We start from the raw sequence: 17,932 nt of genomic DNA on the forward strand, positions 1-17,932 counted from the left end.
CTTTTTCTTGCTTTACAGTCCATTTTGCATTTGGTAATTGCACATTTGTGTATTCCTTTATTTATTGCCTCTTCTTACTGGAGTGTAAGTTCTAGGAAAGCAGCTTGGGACCTGATCTGCTTTATTTACCACTCTGTTCATCAGCATATAGAAGGTACTTGATAAATATTTGTTGAAATATGATAGAATAAACTCACACTGATGGCACAAAGTCCATACCACTTAGCTCAGACACACCTTCCCCATTCCAGCGACCATTAAGTGGCCCCCAAGGAGCATGACCCTCTCTTCACCAGTTCTGGGTACAGATTTGCCTCAAAGAGGCTTTTAAAGATCATAAATATTAGAGCTAAAAGGTACACTGCAGATACTAGTTCACAGACAGAAAATTTTGAGTTTTATAAATCTGAAGTGACTTACCTTAGGAGGCATCATTTCTCTATTCCTCTATATTCCCTGATGAAATAATTTTCCTGAAATACTCCTGGCCTCTTCCCTGTTGAAGGTAGAGTGAGTTGGAGGATTTTGAGTTTGGGAGAGAAAATAGGTAGGCAGTTTCAGGCCCTAAGGCTCTCTCACTAAGGGATCTATCACAGGACCTACACATTTTGCACTGCTCCTTCTCCCAGGTTTTCAGGGTCAGGCTCTGCCTCCTGGGGAGGCCTGCAGGTATCTACTTGTGCTTCTGACTGGGGATAGAGGGCCAGGTTTCTCAAATTTTGGGTTCAATATTTTCAGGGCCAAAGTGCTTGCACATTTAAGCCCTCTTCTCAAATCTAGCTTTTATTAGTTTAAAAAGAAATAATTTTTTTATTCCTCTACCTATTTTCATTCATTCATAACCGGTAAGTTTAGCCCCTTTGTATCTCAACACCAAAGCTCTACAGTTGGTCACTATCAAAGTTAAGGACTAGAATTCTAATCTTCCCAAGCTTCAGCTCTGATTTCCAATGGGTAGTGCACATACCTCAGCTAATTCCAGCTCAGCCACCCCTAGACTGTCTCTGCTACCATCAGCAGCCCCCTGACCCATGCTACAGGAGCAAGACTATCCTCTTATCTATGTGTTCTCCATGCTAATTTTGGTTAAAGACACTTTTATAATGATTTTACCATGAACCCAGTTTGAGGCTAATGAAATATATATTTATAGAGCCAACTTAATAAAAAAAATTGGGTAATAATCAGATTAATGAGATAAACATAAATAAATCATTATGAGTTAGTTTATAAAAACATTTTTTATTATAAACAAGTTTATTTAAAAAATGTTTATTTTTACTTTTTCTCAAATTATTTTGTCAATTCTCTAATTTTTTTGTTTTATTTAACACTGCTTCAAGTGGCCCTTTAAGGTTACTATCATTTCACTCTTGACATGTCTCTGGATATGAGATTAGGATATTAACTCTCTTCTGGTTGATGCTTATTTCAGTTAATTGTTACTAATGAGAGAATTGTATACTGCTTTATTATTGTTATAACGTAATATTTATAGTATTTCTAATGGACAAACAGGTGGACCTTTTCCATGTTCAAGTGAAATATAAAAAAAGTGTTGGTTATGATTATGACCTTACTTGTTGAAACACATTCCTCCCCTAGTCGTTCCAGAAATAGAGAGGAAAAGAAAATCACTTATAGTGAAAGAGCAAAAGAAACACACCTCTTTACTGAAAATCCTTAATCATTCTCTACTGTCCCAACATAAGCAAAGAGCAAAAGAAATAATAATAAAAGTAAAATAAAACTTAAAGAGCAAATAAACAAAAGGGTCTGCTATGTGGTTATGCTTTTCTTCTGTAGTGGTGTTCAGGAGGGTAAAACCATTTCACATCATGCATTTGGAGGAGCAATGGGTTAATGGATGTTCTCACCTAAGTATCTCCTCCCTTTCCATTAGAAGGCTGATCTAAACTTTTTCTGTGTCTAGGTGGTATATGTTCTCCTCAGTTTGGAAGCTGTGTGCTGTATTTCAGAGATCCTTGTGTTTTTGACATAGCTAGAGATAGACTTTTGATCTCTTATATTTTTGTTTCTTCTTATTTTTACGAATCAGCCAACAATTTCTACAAAAGAACACCCTCTGCATGTACAAATACAAATGTACTGCTAGATCTTGAAGATATTTGAAAAAAATAGTTTCTGTGTTTTAGTTCCTATTAGCTCAAAGCTTATTATTGGGTTGGAAATAAACAGATGTGCCTTGATAATCCTTTTGTTGATTTTTAATGCCACAATACTATTTCCTTAAGTAAGCCTTAACTCCTGTTTAGACCATTGTCTCCCGTGACTTGCCCTCTATTGGCTGGAGTATAGGGTAAACTAATGACAGAAACCTCAAGACAGAGGGACTTGAACCTGATAGAAGTGTATTTCTCGTTCCTGCAATAGTCTGGAGGTGGGAAGGCTGGCGTAGTGGCCCTACTCCACAAAACCATTCAGGGACTCAGGTCCCTTTCATCTTATGCTTCTACCATCTCCTAGAGGGGTGTCCTCATTTTTATGTTAAAAGACTGATTGATGCCACATATGTTTCACCTTCAGAAAATACAGTATAAGTCTACGGTATGCAATTTCAGTTTTTATAAGTGTCATAGACATAACAACATTTACCAATAACAAGTTATTTTTTCCTTATGGGCACACAGAGGGTTATACTTCTTCACTATTTGTAGTTAGGCACAGCCATGTGACTAGTTTTGATCAAGCAATAGGAGCCAAAGTGGTGTGGGTCACTTGTGGGCTGCAATTTTCATTGCTGGTACTTGTTTCTCCAGCCTTGGCTCCCCTTTCCACGATGACCATGAAATGCAGGTTGATGTGGAGGTGCTGGGATAAAGAAACCCGCAGGCATCCCGAATGAATGTGAAGAAGTTCTCACGCTTTCAGGGGATTTTAGAGAGCAAGGTATAAACTCTTTGTACTGTTTATTCCACAACATAACCTGTCCTGCAGTGGCTAGTACAACTGATGAGGCAGACGTTGTACATTCTTTCTGCCAGCATTTTATCAGTGAGAACAGTCACATGGATAATCCTGGTTCAAGGGCTAGCTGGGCTGTTTATACTCCGTTACCATGGAAACAAAGGACCATGAAGAGCTGGCTCAGGGGCGGGGTGGGGCCTCCTTTCCTCGTCTCACACTCCAGCGCTGTACAGGCTTGGAATGCCCCCCTCCTTCTTCTCAGTCTTGCACATCCCACACATCCTCCAAGGCACAGACTTCTGCAAATTCATAATTCTGATTCCTCTCTCTTTTAAATTCTGATGGCTGAGGGTTATAACCTTTTATTATGTAATGTTTTCATTTAAAAATGGTCATGGACTACTTCCCTACCCTCAGGCATTGTCCTAGATACTGGGTGAATAATGGCGACATAATCTCCAACTTCCAGAGCATGAAGCTTCCACCTGCCTAGCACTGTGCCCTACTCAAACTATATGGTTAATAAATGACAATATGATAGCATGCGATTAATATTAAGTGGCAGAGCCTACTGACAGTAGAAGGGGGAAAATCCCAAGGTAGATTGTAGGATGCATGAAAACATTGATCATGCCTGTCTCAAATTTTGCCTTGTCTCCAGTGCGGATCACTGGGGCTGGAACAATGTAATATGTTTCCGTTTTTTTCATGGCCCCTGTGGCCTGACGGGCATCTTGAAGGCTCTTGGGCTGTAAGGTTGGGCCAGTGCATAGGGTAGGACCAAATTTTGAGAAGTCAGTCACAGATTCTTGAGTCATTTGCTAGGAAATGAGAATCATAAGCTATTTTTTTAAGGAGGCTGTAAAAAGACTAAGCTGGTTTTCTGAATTGATTTGGGTATAAATATTGTCTATGGCCATACCACCATAAATGCACTCACTCTTGTCTAAATATAAATATTAAAATAAAAAAAGATAACTAAGTGAAGGCTATGGTGATGAAAACCTACTTTGGAATGGCAGTGGTGGATGTCCATATAAAAGAGCAAATATAAAGGACATGTCAAAGCGACGATCAATAGGAATTGGTAATATGTAATATAAGGGTTAAGGGAAAAAATGAATTTGAAAAGAATATTTGAAGTTTCCAGCCTGAAATTCTGGAATGAGCATCGTACCATTAAAGAGATAAGTGTTACAAAAGGAACTTGTGATAAGTTTAATTTGAGGCATGTTGTATTTGCTGTGGCAGGAGGCAGTCTTTGTGGGGATGTTGAACAGGCTGCTGAGGCCTGGAGAGCAGGTGTTGTCAGTAATGAAGATATAGCCTTGGGAGCCACATTCTGTGGACATGTAAGATCTGAACAGACATCTGCTCAGATTTTATCTTTTCCAGCTTATGTTAAGGTAAACAAGACCATACTCAATACAATTGTCAAGTGGGCCTTGTCCTCTTGTAGACTCTTCCTCCATCAGTAGAGCCCCTGGACCTTCTGTACATGCCCATGCATAATCAAAGAGAGGAAGATGCCAGATCATTTAAACAAAAAGGATAGAGGATGGCTGGAGAGATAAAGAGTGGTACAAGGAATGCATCCCTGAAAAAAAGGCAGAGCTGGGAGGTGCCAAGGTCCAGGGCACAGGCACATAGGCAACTTCTATAGAGCTAAAGAGGTGAAAGATATGATTGTGTGTGTGTGTGTGTGTGTGTGTGTGTGTGTGTGTGTGTGCCAAATGCATATATATTCAGAAAAGATCAGCATATATATGTCTCCACCAACCCTGCCACTTAGCCATATTTCAAACCACTTACCTCCATTTATTCAATAAAAATTTCAGGCCATGTATGTGGACATAAGAAAGAACCAGGCAGACATGGTTTCTGCCCTCACAGGACCTATATATTAAAGGTGATAGAGAAGTTGAATACTTATTAATTGATTAATTTACTAAAATCGTGTTAAGTCATAAGGAGAGAGCTATGTGCTCTTAAATTCTATTACCTTTTCCTCCTCAAAGTAAGAAGGGTAAATAGAGCTGTACAAAAGCAAGAGTATTTTGGGTCAGCTAATACTATGAAAATAGTTCATTTGGGAAAACACTAGCCTGGTGGCCTGGAGAGGATGGCCTGACTGTGGACACACAGAGTCATTCCTACCTCACATGCCATCTATATCCCAGCACCATGTACAAAAGGTGAACTCACTGAGAGGAGAAGTCTACCTTCAGCTTTGGAGGCCTAGAAATATCTATTCAGCATTCTCCCCACTTGCTTCCAATTTCAGTCTATAGGTCTATCTTTGGGCTCAAGAAACTAGGGATTTAAGGATGGTGGAAAGATGATACACATGGGCTATCAAGATGAGAACAATAATATTGGAGGTTTAGGGTAAGAGCAAAAGAACCATAGATGTGTACATTTTTAATTTATATATATTTTTTGTCTACCTGTTGGATCACAGATTTGTTGGGTAATAGGGTCTGTATTGGTATTGCTATCTGGAACCACTAAAGAGCCTAGTTCCACAGATTCTTGAGTAGAGAAGCCACTGTCCCCAGAGATCCCTGTTTTCCTCAAGTTACGGCTATGGGACTGGGGACTGTCCTATTGGATAAGTCCTTCTAAGGGCAATTTTATCTCTAGGGAGAGTTCATTGCCATATGTTCTTCAGCATAGAGTTCACTGTCTTCCTTGGATCTGCCCCCACCTTTATTCCCCCAAACAATGGCACCTCAGAAAGTCTAATTGCTACTTTGAGTGGTCAGGACATCTGACACTGGTCTTCAGAAAGGAGGACATTGGGCACAGTGGGTAGAGGAGCCAGGTCTTGGAAGAATTTTTGGAGAAATAGATTCCATCTGGATTCTTATTTAGGAATGTCTTTATAAAACAAGAGGGAAGGAAAAGTGTCTCCATTTTTAACCATGTGGGAGTATATGTGTGGGAACAAAGAAAGAGACTTTCAGGGATACAGATCAAAGAATTTTGTTTCATACTTGCCCAAGTTAATATGTATATGTCTTGAAGTGAAGACTCATACAAGGTATCCAGGGAAACTTTTAGTAATAACGCATAACATAGTTAAGAAATTCTAAAGAATTTAAAATTGTAAAAACTTGATTATTCAGTGTAAAAATTAGTATTCATTTAAGCAAAGTTATTATCCTTCTTATCTAATTATAATTTAGTTAGGAAACATCCCGCATAACTCGCAATGTAAAGATAATTTATTTTTTACAAAATGTGTCATGTGTAATTCCTCACTTCAACAGCACGCAGTACAGTAGGGGAGATGAAAAAAAAAAAAAAAAAACATGTACCAGTAGCTTTAAGAGAGATTCAAATAGTGGTGAGGGACTTCAGAGAACTGGTTTGAGTCGGAGGTAGCTGGGGAAGATATCTTGGAGCAAGTAGCATTTAAAATGGGATTGAAAGTACAGACACATTTCAGTGTGCCAGTGGATGACTGCTGGCATTCCAGGTGGTAAGAATATGTGTTAAAATCATGGAGCCACAATTAAGCAAAACCGAGTAATTCAGTTTAACAAAAACACAGGGCACAATATGATAAGAGTGTGGACTAACCTGATAAAATCTTGGAAGACCCTGACTTACAGGGTTCAGGAATGTGGACTTCGGTGAAGGAGCCTGGGATTCTACTGAGCAGAGTAGTAAAATGATGTAGTACATTACGAAGGTAAATGTAATAACAAGCTGGGATAAATCACCAGAAGGAGAGAGATGAAGAGTAAAGGTGAAAAGCACTATGATGAGATTTCTGTTTGTGGTGGTGATTTAGGATGGATTAGACTTGATGTATAGTCCAAAGGGAAGACCAGGGCAGAGAGGAAAATTGAAGGTAAAAATGAGAGTCTCAAATTATGGATGGGAATGTTAAGACCACAAATGTCAGGGTCAGCTACCCTATTGCTACCTTCTCTGAGACCTCAAATAGGGGAAAAAGAAGAAATGTGAAGATCATGTGAGGGGGTACAGATGAAGGTGCTAACATCTGAAAGTGAGGATTTCCTAGCATCGTTCTGTACTTTCTGCATCACCTGCCAAATACAGGAGAAGTGTGAATAAGAAGTTTTAATTCTGACTTGGCTTTCACATAAACCTGTGAATTTCAGTCCAATGTGGCTCCACCTTAGGACATAGACATTTTAAGCCATATAAAACTCCTTTGCTTCTTATGTTTTCAAGGAGAAAAGCCTCTTGTTAAAATAAAAAGCATGGCTCATCTGCTATGATAACAGTTTCAATAATTCTATAGGCCCCAGCTTGGAAAAAACTGCCATACACACTGCAGATTTCTACCTATCTATCACTCCTCTAGTTTCACAAGGATTTTGTGAGGATAAATAAAACAAAATAGTACATATAAAAATATTTTTTCTATAAAAAGTTGTTATGAGAACATTTATAGGTCTATAAAAAAGTGCTATGTGGATATGATGACATATCGAAACAATCTAGAGTTATTTTGTTCTTTTTAATTTATATTCAACTTTCTTACAAAAAGAATTTAAAGCATTTTTTCATGGTTTATCATTTTGGAGCTTTCTATATATGTTGATGAAGGGAGTAGTGGGAAAGAAAATGCTTTAGACCAAGCACAGTGCACTGGGAATAATGGTGTCTGCCAAACAGTTCACTTTTTTTTTTTTTTTGTGCCAAAACCTGGAATTGAACCAAAAACAGTTCACTTTTGATGTGCACACAATCATAGCATTAGATGGCCAGGCTATCTGGGACTTGTCCAGACAATAAACTGCAATCACTGCCTTCTGAGACAGTATAATTCCAGAACTTATCCTTTGAGGTGGGTCACCTAAATGACATGTTCCTACCCAAGGCTTTGAGAAAGATGCTTTCTGGCCACTTTGTCTATCCATCCAGTATCCATTGGCTGCTACTTATGCTCCCAGATCTGCCATCTGAAATTTTAGAGGGAGAAATGGGGGAATTGGGAAGTGGTCATTTTTTCAAATAATGAGTCTTACCACCAGCTCCTATCACACCCTCATTTCACATAATAAGTTAGCCCACTGGGCAAAAACAACAAAAATATATCTAGCATTGTTTGCTATTCTTGGCCACATTTAAGTACTTCTTTTCCCCCAGAGTTATGGGTTAGTAGTTATAGACTTGTTTTCTGGTTTTCAGGACTCTTGAATATGTTCACTAGTTTGTTATGACAATAAGACTTCCTAAAACCCTGAATGAGTGTGGTCTGAGTGGTTTATATTAAATCTTCTGTCATCAGCTCAAGAATTGAGTTCTGTTACTGAGAAATTATGAAATTTCTATGTACATACTTAGAAAAAATTGTATATATTCTTAGCTTCGTCTACAAAATAAAGGTAATGTTAACTTCCTTGTACGATCATTGTAGGAAAATGACTGTAAAGACTTACTTAGTACAGTAACCTGGTGTAGAGGAAGCACTCATCAAATGCCCTAGTAGCAGATTGAGAAGGGAAGATATGAAATGCCCTTATTGTCATATTTATAAATCAGTTCTTTTGGAGTTTTCTTAGTGCCACCTGATTAAATGGTCATTCTAGGATTCTCTTCCTCTCACCTGATCACTTAACTATAGGGATGATCTAAGTTCTAGGAGGTTTACATACAGCTCTGGCATGGAGGGCTAAATACCCAGTCCCATGGTTAATGATCACTAGATCTGTCCAGTCTGCTTTAGAGTGGGGCATATAATCTCCAGTGCTTTCTGGCTGTCTACATCTGTGGTTGCAAGTTATATAAGTTTAGATATATAGATAGATATAAATAAATATCATGTTATATATTTTATTTTATATAATATTATGTTATATTACATATTCTATTATATATAGTTTATAAATAATAATAAATCATCACAGATGATTTTAATGATGAAGTAGGTTTAGGAACCACAAGTAGAGTAAATTGCCATTCAGGCAAGGCAAGCCTATGGCAGCAAATTAATTGGTGTTATTTGAGGAGAGCATCAGATAATCAACATTGCTCCCACCCCTCCAGATTGCTCTATTCCCATTCTCTATTCCCCAGCTCTGAAGAAGTCTTGAAAACCAGCAGATTGCAAGTGGAGTAGTTATGAAAATCATCAGCCTAGAAGCCACTGGCAGGGGCAGAACAGGTTTAGAACTTTCAGAGAACTCCATCCACAGAGAATTATTGCTATTTATCAGTCTGCAATTGTGCCACCCTCCTCCAAATATATATATTTAAGTCCTAACTCCCAGTCCCTCTGAATGTGACCTTACTTGAAAATAGAATTATTGCAATGAATTAAGTTAAAACAAAGTCATATCAAATTAGGGTGGGACTTAAATCCAGTGACTGATGTCCTTGAAAAAAGAGGGAATTTTGGACACAGAGATAAAAGACACAGAGATAAGCAGTTTATGTGATAATGGAGACAGACTGTAATGATATAGCTGTAAGCCAAGGAACATCAAGGATTGCATCAATCACCAGATGCTAGGAAGATGCAATGAATGATTCTTTTCCAGAGACTTCAGAGGTATCAAAGACCTTCCAACACCTTGAGTTTGAACTTAATCCTCCAGAATTGTGAGAGAATCAATTTCTGTTGTTTGAAGCCAGGAAGTTTGTGATAATTTGTTACAGCAGCCTTAAGAAACCAACGCAGGTGGTGATGTTAATCTAACAAACCAGAGACTGAACAAAAACTAAAAAAGGAAGATTTGGGGAAAGAGATGTCTATAGGGGCTTTGCAATGCTTCAACATATTTCCAGGAATTTTGGAAGGCAGATGCTTGTATAAGGCATGCTACCAAATAAGCAGCAGTAGCCAAACTGTGGTGTGGCTATCAGGGGGTGGATTTACAGAGTTGCCACATTATATTATCTAAAACAACCAGTTTTCAACAAAAATGCAAAAGCAATACAAAGAAACAGGAAATTAGTCATAGGAAAGAAGCTCAAAAGTAGCAAGAGAAAAACAAGTCAAAATGTACAAAGGATGTTCAAAAAAGTTAACTGGCTTTTATCAGAAATCATGAAGCCCAGAAGGCAGTGTGTTGACTTAGGCAAAGTGTTAAAGGAAAAGATGGCCAACCTCTAATTCTATATCTAGCAAAACTATCCATCAATAAATGAAGAAGAGGGCAGCTCTGGTGGCCCAGTGGTTTAGCACCTGCCTTTGGCCTGGGGTGTGATCCTGGAGACCCGGGATCAAGTTCCACATCGGGCTCCCTGTGGAGGCCGAGAAAAATTAAGGCCATCCCACCTAAAGTTTAGCATTAGCACAAGTACAGCCATCTTAGGCCCCTGTGAATAAGAGCTGAACTTTATGGGAAAAACTGCAGAATGTCCTCAATGTCCTTAGCAGGGAATCCCATATCAGAAAGACAACAGAGCCCACGCCCATGGTAGAAAGTCCCATATTAGAATGAGAACAGAGCTCAATGCCCTTGAAAGCCCCATATCAGAATGTAAACAGAACTTGAGAAATTCCTCCAGCCCTTCTGAAAATCCCCTAGACCAGCCTATAAAAAACCCAGCTGTAACCCACTTCAGGGTCCAAGTCCCTGCTCTACTGTGTCGGGTATACTTGGACCCAAGCTCGAGCTTGCTAATAAGCCCTCGAGCACTTGCATCGGTATTGGCTCCTTGGTGGTTTCTCGGATTCGCAATCTTGGGCACAACACTCCCTGCATAGAGCCTGCTTCTCCCTCTGCCTGTGTCTCTGCCTCTCTTTCTCTCTCTGTCATAAATAAATAATTAAAATATTTAAAAAAATAATAAATGAAGAAATTAAGCCATATTCAAACAAAAATTGAGAGAATTTGTCATGCCCTATAAGACATGCCCTATAAGAAATACTAACATGAATCCTTCAAGATGATGATAAAAGACAGTAAGCAGTCACAAAACCACACAAAGATAAAGAGCACAGGTAAATGTATCAACATAGGTAAATATGAAAGACAGTATAAATGTATTTTTTCTTTATAATTTTTATTCTATATGATTTAAAAGATAATTGCATAATAAAGCAAGAGTTATAAAACTGTGATGGTAGGCTTACATTGTATAGAGATGTAATTTGATTGGCAATAATAGCACAAAGAAGGAGGGAGGTAGCAGGCCTTTAGTTAGCCTGATGCGATCCCCCAAAAAAGATGTAACTATGTTGGAGAAAAATTGTTGTATATTATTGAAATTAGTTGACGTTAATCCTAATAACATAGTCTTTAAATTAAGATGTTAATTATAATCTCCATGGTAGCCACTTAGCAAAAATCTTTATGAAAGTATAAGAAACAAGAGATTTTAAATGGCACTCTATAAAATAATCAGTACAAAAAAATCAGTAATAGAATACAGGGACAAAAGAGAGATAACACGTGGAGGAAGCAAATAGAAAATGGCAGATTTAATCCTACATTATCAGTAATTATAATAATCACAAATGTATTTAACATCCATTCAGAAGGTGGAGTTTGGAAAATGGATTAAAGAAAACAGTCCTAACATATACTGTCTACAAAAGATACTTTGCATTTAAAGCAAAATGGTTGAAAGCTAAAAAGATGTAAAAAAATATAACAAGAAAAAGCAACCATAGGGCAACTGAAGTTGCTCTCATGCAAAATAGTCTTTAAAACAAATAAAAAATGTTACTGGAGATAAACGGATATTTTATGAAAAAAGAGCCCATACACCAAGAGATATAACCATAAACATATAAATATCTATGTTTATAAACCATAAACATATAAGTACCTAATAACAGAGCTCAAAATACATTTAAAAATAACTGAAAGTACTGAAGTTAGAAATATATTATCCAACAATAAAAAGTTAAGAGACTTCAGTGGCCCTCAATGAAGAAAAAGATCAAACTTAAATAAAGGACTTGAAAGACACAGACTGCTATAGTACATTACTCAACACCAACACTATCTTCTCAAGTACCTGTGGAACATTTTCCAGGATAGACCTAAGCTAGGCTCTGGGATAGACCATAAAGAAGACTCAATAAGTTTAAAATGGTTGAAACCATACAAAGTAAGCTTTCTAATCACACAAAGTATGTACAATGGAATCAAGTTAAAAATTAAAAACAAAAAAAAAATTAAAAACAGAAGGAATTTAGGGAAGTTTTCAAATATGTAGAAATTAAGCAATATCTTCCTAAATAACCAATGTATTGAAGAGAAAGATCACATGGGAAATTAGAAAATACTTTGAGGGATGCCTGAGTGGCTCAGTGGTTGAGCATCTGCCTTCAGCTCAGGTCCTGATCCCGGAGTCCTGGGATCAAGTCCCACATCAAGCTCCCCAGAGGGAGACTGCTTCTCCCTCTGCCTATGTCTCTGCCTCACTCTGTGTGTCTCTCATGAATAAATAAATAAAATCTTTTTTTAAAAAAGAAAATACTTTGAGATGAATGAAAAAGAAAACAAAACTTGCCCAAACTTATTGGATACCATTTATTTATTTATTTATTTATTAATTATTTATTTATTCTTTTTTTAAATAATAAATTTATTTTTTATTGGTGTTCAATTTGCCAACATACAGAATAACACCCAGTGCTCATCCCGTCAAGTGCCCCCCTCAGTGCCCGTCACCCATTCACCCCCACCCCCCGCCCTTCTCCCCTCCCACCACCCCTAGTTCGTTTCCCAGAGTTAGGAGTCTTCATGTTCTGTCTCCCTTTCTGATATTTCCCACACATTTCTTCTCCCTTCCCTTCTATTCCCTTTCACTATTATTTATATTCCCCAAATGAATGAGAACATATAATGTTTGTCCTTCTCCGATTGACTTATTTCACTCAGCATAATACCCTCCAGTTCCATATTGGACCATTTAGAGCAGTATTTAAAGGGAAATCCATAACTGTAAATGCCTATATTAAAAAAAGGAAAATCTCAAATCAATAGTTTAACTTATCACCCTAAAAATTTAGAAAAATCTGAATATACTAGACCCAAAACAAGGATAGGGATGGAAATAATAAAGATTAAATGAGAATAAATGAAAGAGACTAGAAACACAATAGGGAAATAAATCATTGAATCCAAAAGCTAGTTCTTTGAGAAGATCAACACAATTGATAGACCTTTAGTTAGACGAATCCCATGCCAAAACAGGAAATGTTCAAATTACTAAAATTAGAAATCAAAGAGAAGATGTCACTACCAACCTCATGGAAACAAAAAAGAATTCTATGAGAATACTGGTCAAACAATAATGGTTTACTTATAATCAGTGGCAAAACTCCCTAAAGCACAAGTCTCAACATATGTGCAAACATACAGAGGTGTGAATTTGTGATTTCAGACATAAAGCAGTTTTAGAATCATCTGAAAGGCTAAGCTGTGGTTGTTGGATTGGATGACTAAAATGAAGGGAAAGTCACTGGAAGTGAGGAAGTCGAGAAACTGAAATGTACAGGCATTGGAAGAGTCATACACGAGGGCTTTGAAATTCTGTAAAATAATGGCAGGACTTAGGCTGAAGAGAAAGACTATAAAGTAGATGCCAAGTCTTCCTTTTAAGGAGATAACTGAACAGGCAGCTATATTTGGTGAATGTGGGGACAGAGAGTTTTAAGTAAGAAAGGATTGAACCTCCAAAGGATCGGAGAAGTAATGAAGTGGTAGTAGAGAAGCAGCAAATCCCTAACCTTAGGTCTCCAGAGAGCAAGCTGGGCTGGCCTGATTCTGCCATGGATTCAAAACTGTATGGAAGATTTCACAGCCAGAAATCTAACACAGTCATATGAAGCTTGGTCTGCAATTGCTGCCTGTCAGGAAATCAAACATGAAAACAGATGGTTTTCTGTAATTCTTTCCTTTTCTACTTACAAGAGGGAAATATTGGCAGGTAATAGTTGAGTAATTGAGCCCAAACCTATTTGTTTTTCACATAGGGCATTTGGAACCCAAGATTTGTAATTTCACCAACGTCATATTGCATCATAAGTTGATGCATACTCCATTGCATTCTAACCATGATATAAAGGCAATCTACATTAAGACAAAGCACATACACAGATATATGCACACACACAGGTATAAATAATTATAGATATATTTATAATAATAGATATAGATAATTTACAGTTCAGTTCACTTATAGAAGGGCCTATTTTTCAAGTTACAAAATAAAAGATCCTATATTCTGTTCAAATAGAACAGAACCTTCTCTGCAGAGAGGTCATGTAGTAAAGAGCAAGGATAAAACACCACAACTGAGGTGAACTGAGACATACTCTTGACAAGTTAGGAACACTGAGTAGCCATTACTTACCTGCTTTTAGTTCTCTTCTGAAATGGTTTTATTTAAAATTCCCTCAAATGTTAACTCAAATTCACTTGTGATTTTATTTTACAGCTAGACATATATGTAGTATATGAAGCAAATTACCTATTACTTTATTCCTTTAATGTTACAATACCATGTATGTTTTATATATGTATTTTATACATTGCACACTTAAGAACATCAAGATGGTTCTATGAAAATATAGTCCTGTTTTCATTCTTCCTGCTTACTAAGCTTGTTTCTCCTTCTCTCTCCATGTAACAACCCCCACACACTTAAAGTCTTAGCATACTAATCGAAGTGGGATATTTTATAGGGGTCTCAATTCCACTAGATAGTGATTATTATCACATCTTAATTATTTTTAGATGAATCCTTAATTTAGATTACTTTCCAATGCCCCTAGTCATAACAAGATGATAAATATTTGTATTTACCACTTATTTCTTATACTACTAACTCTTACCATGCTGGCTGTTAAATGATAAACATTCCAAGATGGGCATGTATGGTCACTACACACACTTCTTTTTAAAAGGGAGGTAAGGAAATAGTTTGGAATTCAGGTTTTTTCATGGATTAAATAGTGCATAAAAACCTAGCAACTTTGGAAGAAATCCAGCTCATTTTTGCTTTAATGCACCCAGAAGATTTCAAATCAATATTTAGCATTAACGTTTTAATTGAAAATTAACATCGCCATAATTGGAAGTGAGGATCAGCATCCTGATGTTTAGGAGAGGGCTATTTCGTTGGGAAGGTCATTACACTGGAGAGCACAAATGTTGGATGAGGAAAACACAAATCTTTTGTTTCCTTGAGCAAGGACACACAGTAAACACTTGAACTGGTGGCCAACTATAATTTGCTTCCAGAGCCACTACTCTGGCAACACTACAGTTTGGATTTATAGCAGAGCACTAAGTAGCAGTGACTTTGAAAGCAAAGTATAAAAAGGACCAAGAAAAAAGTTGCCAGTTGTTAAAGATCTACTCCTCATTACAAGGACTTGAAGATTTCCCCGTCAATCTTCAACAAGAGCAGGATAAACTCTTGTTGCTATTCTCAGCGTGCCCTCAGCTGTTTTTCCTAAATAATTAATCCTCCGGGAAACCAATGATATTTGAATGTGGGTTATCAACAGTTCTTTATTTTTTGGCTGGAAAGTTCAAACCAATATATGTCCAACCTGCACAATGTAGACAGTTTCCTTTCCATGTTGGTTAAATTTTTTTTTTTAATTGTATTGTTTTCTGTCTGCTTCCAACGCCTTAGAAGTTCAACCACTTTTCCAAATGCCCAGGAATCAGCACAGGGAAATAACTCTCCCCAGTAGGATCCCGGCCCCCAGGACCACCATAAGGCACTTCCACTTGTTCCCACCTCTTCCATCTTCAGGGAATGAGTGTCCAATTCAGATTTGGCTCCTCAGTGGAGTAGAGGGAATTGGGGGGAAGGGGATTTTCTATAAGAATAGTCAGTCGCATAAATAAGTTCCTCTTCTTTTCCCTTTTCATTGAAAGTGAAAAACTCTGCTCAGAAGCAGTGCCCATTGTCCCGTTCCCCTATGTGTCACCAGAGCCAAGAGAGGACTCTGTCAGCGAGGCGCCCTCTGCCCTGTCCCGCAGACCACAGTCCCCCACCTTCACCCCATAGTCTGTGCACTGCGCAGAACTGGAGCGCAGAGCAGCGGCGTCGGTATCACTCTCCACGCCCGGCTGGGCCAAAGGCCCCTTTCTTGGCTGGGAGGAAGGGCTTTTGTGGAAGCAGAGTTTGAAAAGCCCCAGCACTGTCATGGTCAAGATAACCAACACCACCACCGCTATGCTCACAAGTATGAAGACCACGGTGGAGGAGGAGTCGAAAGCTTGGGGAATGGCAGAGGAAGACGTGGAATTAAACTTGGGAATCACGCTTCCTGAAGAGGTGATGGTGGCCTTTGAATTGGCTTGAGGGGACACCCGAAGGGTAGACATCGTGCTCTGTGCTCCCCACCGAGGGGTCCCGGGAAGAGATGTTGCAGCACTGCCTTGTCCTGGGACATGGGGTACCTCTCCTGGCTTCTCGTGCACCGTGGGTGACCACGTTTTCTTCGGGACGGGGCTGGCCGCAGTGGCAGGCCTGGCGGGCCCCTTGGTCCCCTCAGGGGCCGCCTGTCCTTCCCCATTGGCTACACAAGAGCGTCGGTCTTTGCCCAGCACGAAGCCCGCCGCGCACTCGCAGGCAAAGCCTCCAGAGTCGTCTAGGCAGTCAGGGAGCTCCGCGCACTTGCCAGCACGGAGGTACCTCCCGGGGCAGGGACAGAGCACCGCCCCGGAGGGTATCCCGTCCCAGCGCGCGCCGACCTCGTCGGCGAGGCAGGTGGCTCTGACGGAGAGCTGCCCGGGGCAGAGCGCACTCACCTGCGTCCCTGGGGGACTGAAGTCCAGCGCCGCGCTGTGCAGCTGGAAGGGCGCGCGGTAGCTCAAGTTAGAGGCGGCCCCGGGGCGCGGCGCCGGGCACAAGCCCTCAAACTGGTATTTGCACAGGTAGCCGTTGGCGCGCGAGTGGCAGCGCATCTCCTTCCAGCCTGCGGGCTCGACCCCCCGGGTGGCCTGGAGTCCCGCGCAACTCCGAGAGGTGCAGGAGCGCTGGGGCTCCTCCACCCACTGCAGCGTGTCGCTTTCGGACCCGCTGACGTCGGGGGACAGCCAGGAGAAGCCCCGCAACGGCTCGTCCTCCAGGGTGCAGTGGGATCGCCCGCGTTCCAGCGCCACCCAGAACAGAAGGTCTTTGGAGCCCCCTCCGGGCCCCGGGCCTGCCCGCAGGAGCGCGAGCACCGCCTGGAGCTCGGCGCCCCCGCGCACGGTGCTGAGCGCCCCGCCGCGCAGACTGCAGGCCTCCTCGGCCGCCAGCCTCTTGATGGTAGCGTGGTGCAGGCTGTAGCAGGCCCCCGAGGCCGAGCAGCCCGCGCGGTCGGCCGTGGGGTGCTCGCCCCCGCCGGGCCGAGGCCAGAGCGCCTGCCAGAGGAGACACAGGGCGAGCGCCGGCCTCATCTTGGAGGCCCCGCTCCCACAGTGTTCCCGACTAGGCTTGGCTCTGTCCCGCCCGAGGGCGCGGAGCTGTCCCGAGAGCGCGGTCACCGCCCCCTCCAGCCGGCCTCCCCCGCCTCCCCGCCCCACTCCCGCCGGGGCCCTCAACTGCCAAGATTCCCCAGCACGGTCCTGGCGGCAAGCAGCTTCCCCTAGGCCGCGACAGGAAATGGGTTCGGAGCTGTGCCAGGCCCCGTGCAGCCCTGATTCCTTCTGGGGTCACGCACACAGCTGGCGCCGGGGTGCGGGGTACACAGTCGACCAGGTCAGACACCCTGCTTAGAGCAGGAGAAAAAGAGAGAAAGTCGCGACTGGGAAGAAACGTATCCTGTCCCCCCCCCCCCCCATTAGAAAGTTTCAGGGGCTCAGATCCCAAAACACTTCGGTGAACGTTGACAGGAAGGACTGGAAAAGAGGAACTCGCTGACAGCCCACACCCGCCCATTGTGTTTCGTCCGGGCCAGCCGCCTTGGCTTCACAGCAACGTGTAGACGGCTCCAGGCGTCATCGGGCGGGAGGCTGGGGCGACGCGGAGGGCATCTATCTGGTGGGAAATCTGGGGCTCTCCCTCCACCGCCAGAGGCAGCACCGCTTGGGCGCCAGCCTCCTGCTCTCTGCTT

General features: G+C 41.0%; 1 protein-coding gene across 1 annotated transcript; it reads right to left on the reverse strand.

Moving 5' to 3' along the window:
* Nucleotides 1–13,991: 13,991 nt before the first annotated feature.
* Nucleotides 13,992–17,367, reverse strand: CLEC14A (C-type lectin domain containing 14A). Its single transcript, XM_072838367.1, has one exon. It carries the CDS (start codon nucleotides 17,274–17,276, stop codon nucleotides 15,807–15,809), a length of 1,470 nt encoding a protein of 489 aa, XP_072694468.1. The 5' UTR covers nucleotides 17,277–17,367; the 3' UTR covers nucleotides 13,992–15,806.
* Between the last annotated feature and the right edge of the window lie 565 nt (nucleotides 17,368–17,932).

This window comes from Canis lupus, chromosome 9 (genome assembly GCF_048164855.1).
Source record: "Canis lupus baileyi chromosome 9, mCanLup2.hap1, whole genome shotgun sequence".
Lineage (NCBI taxonomy): Eukaryota > Metazoa > Chordata > Mammalia > Carnivora > Canidae > Canis > Canis lupus.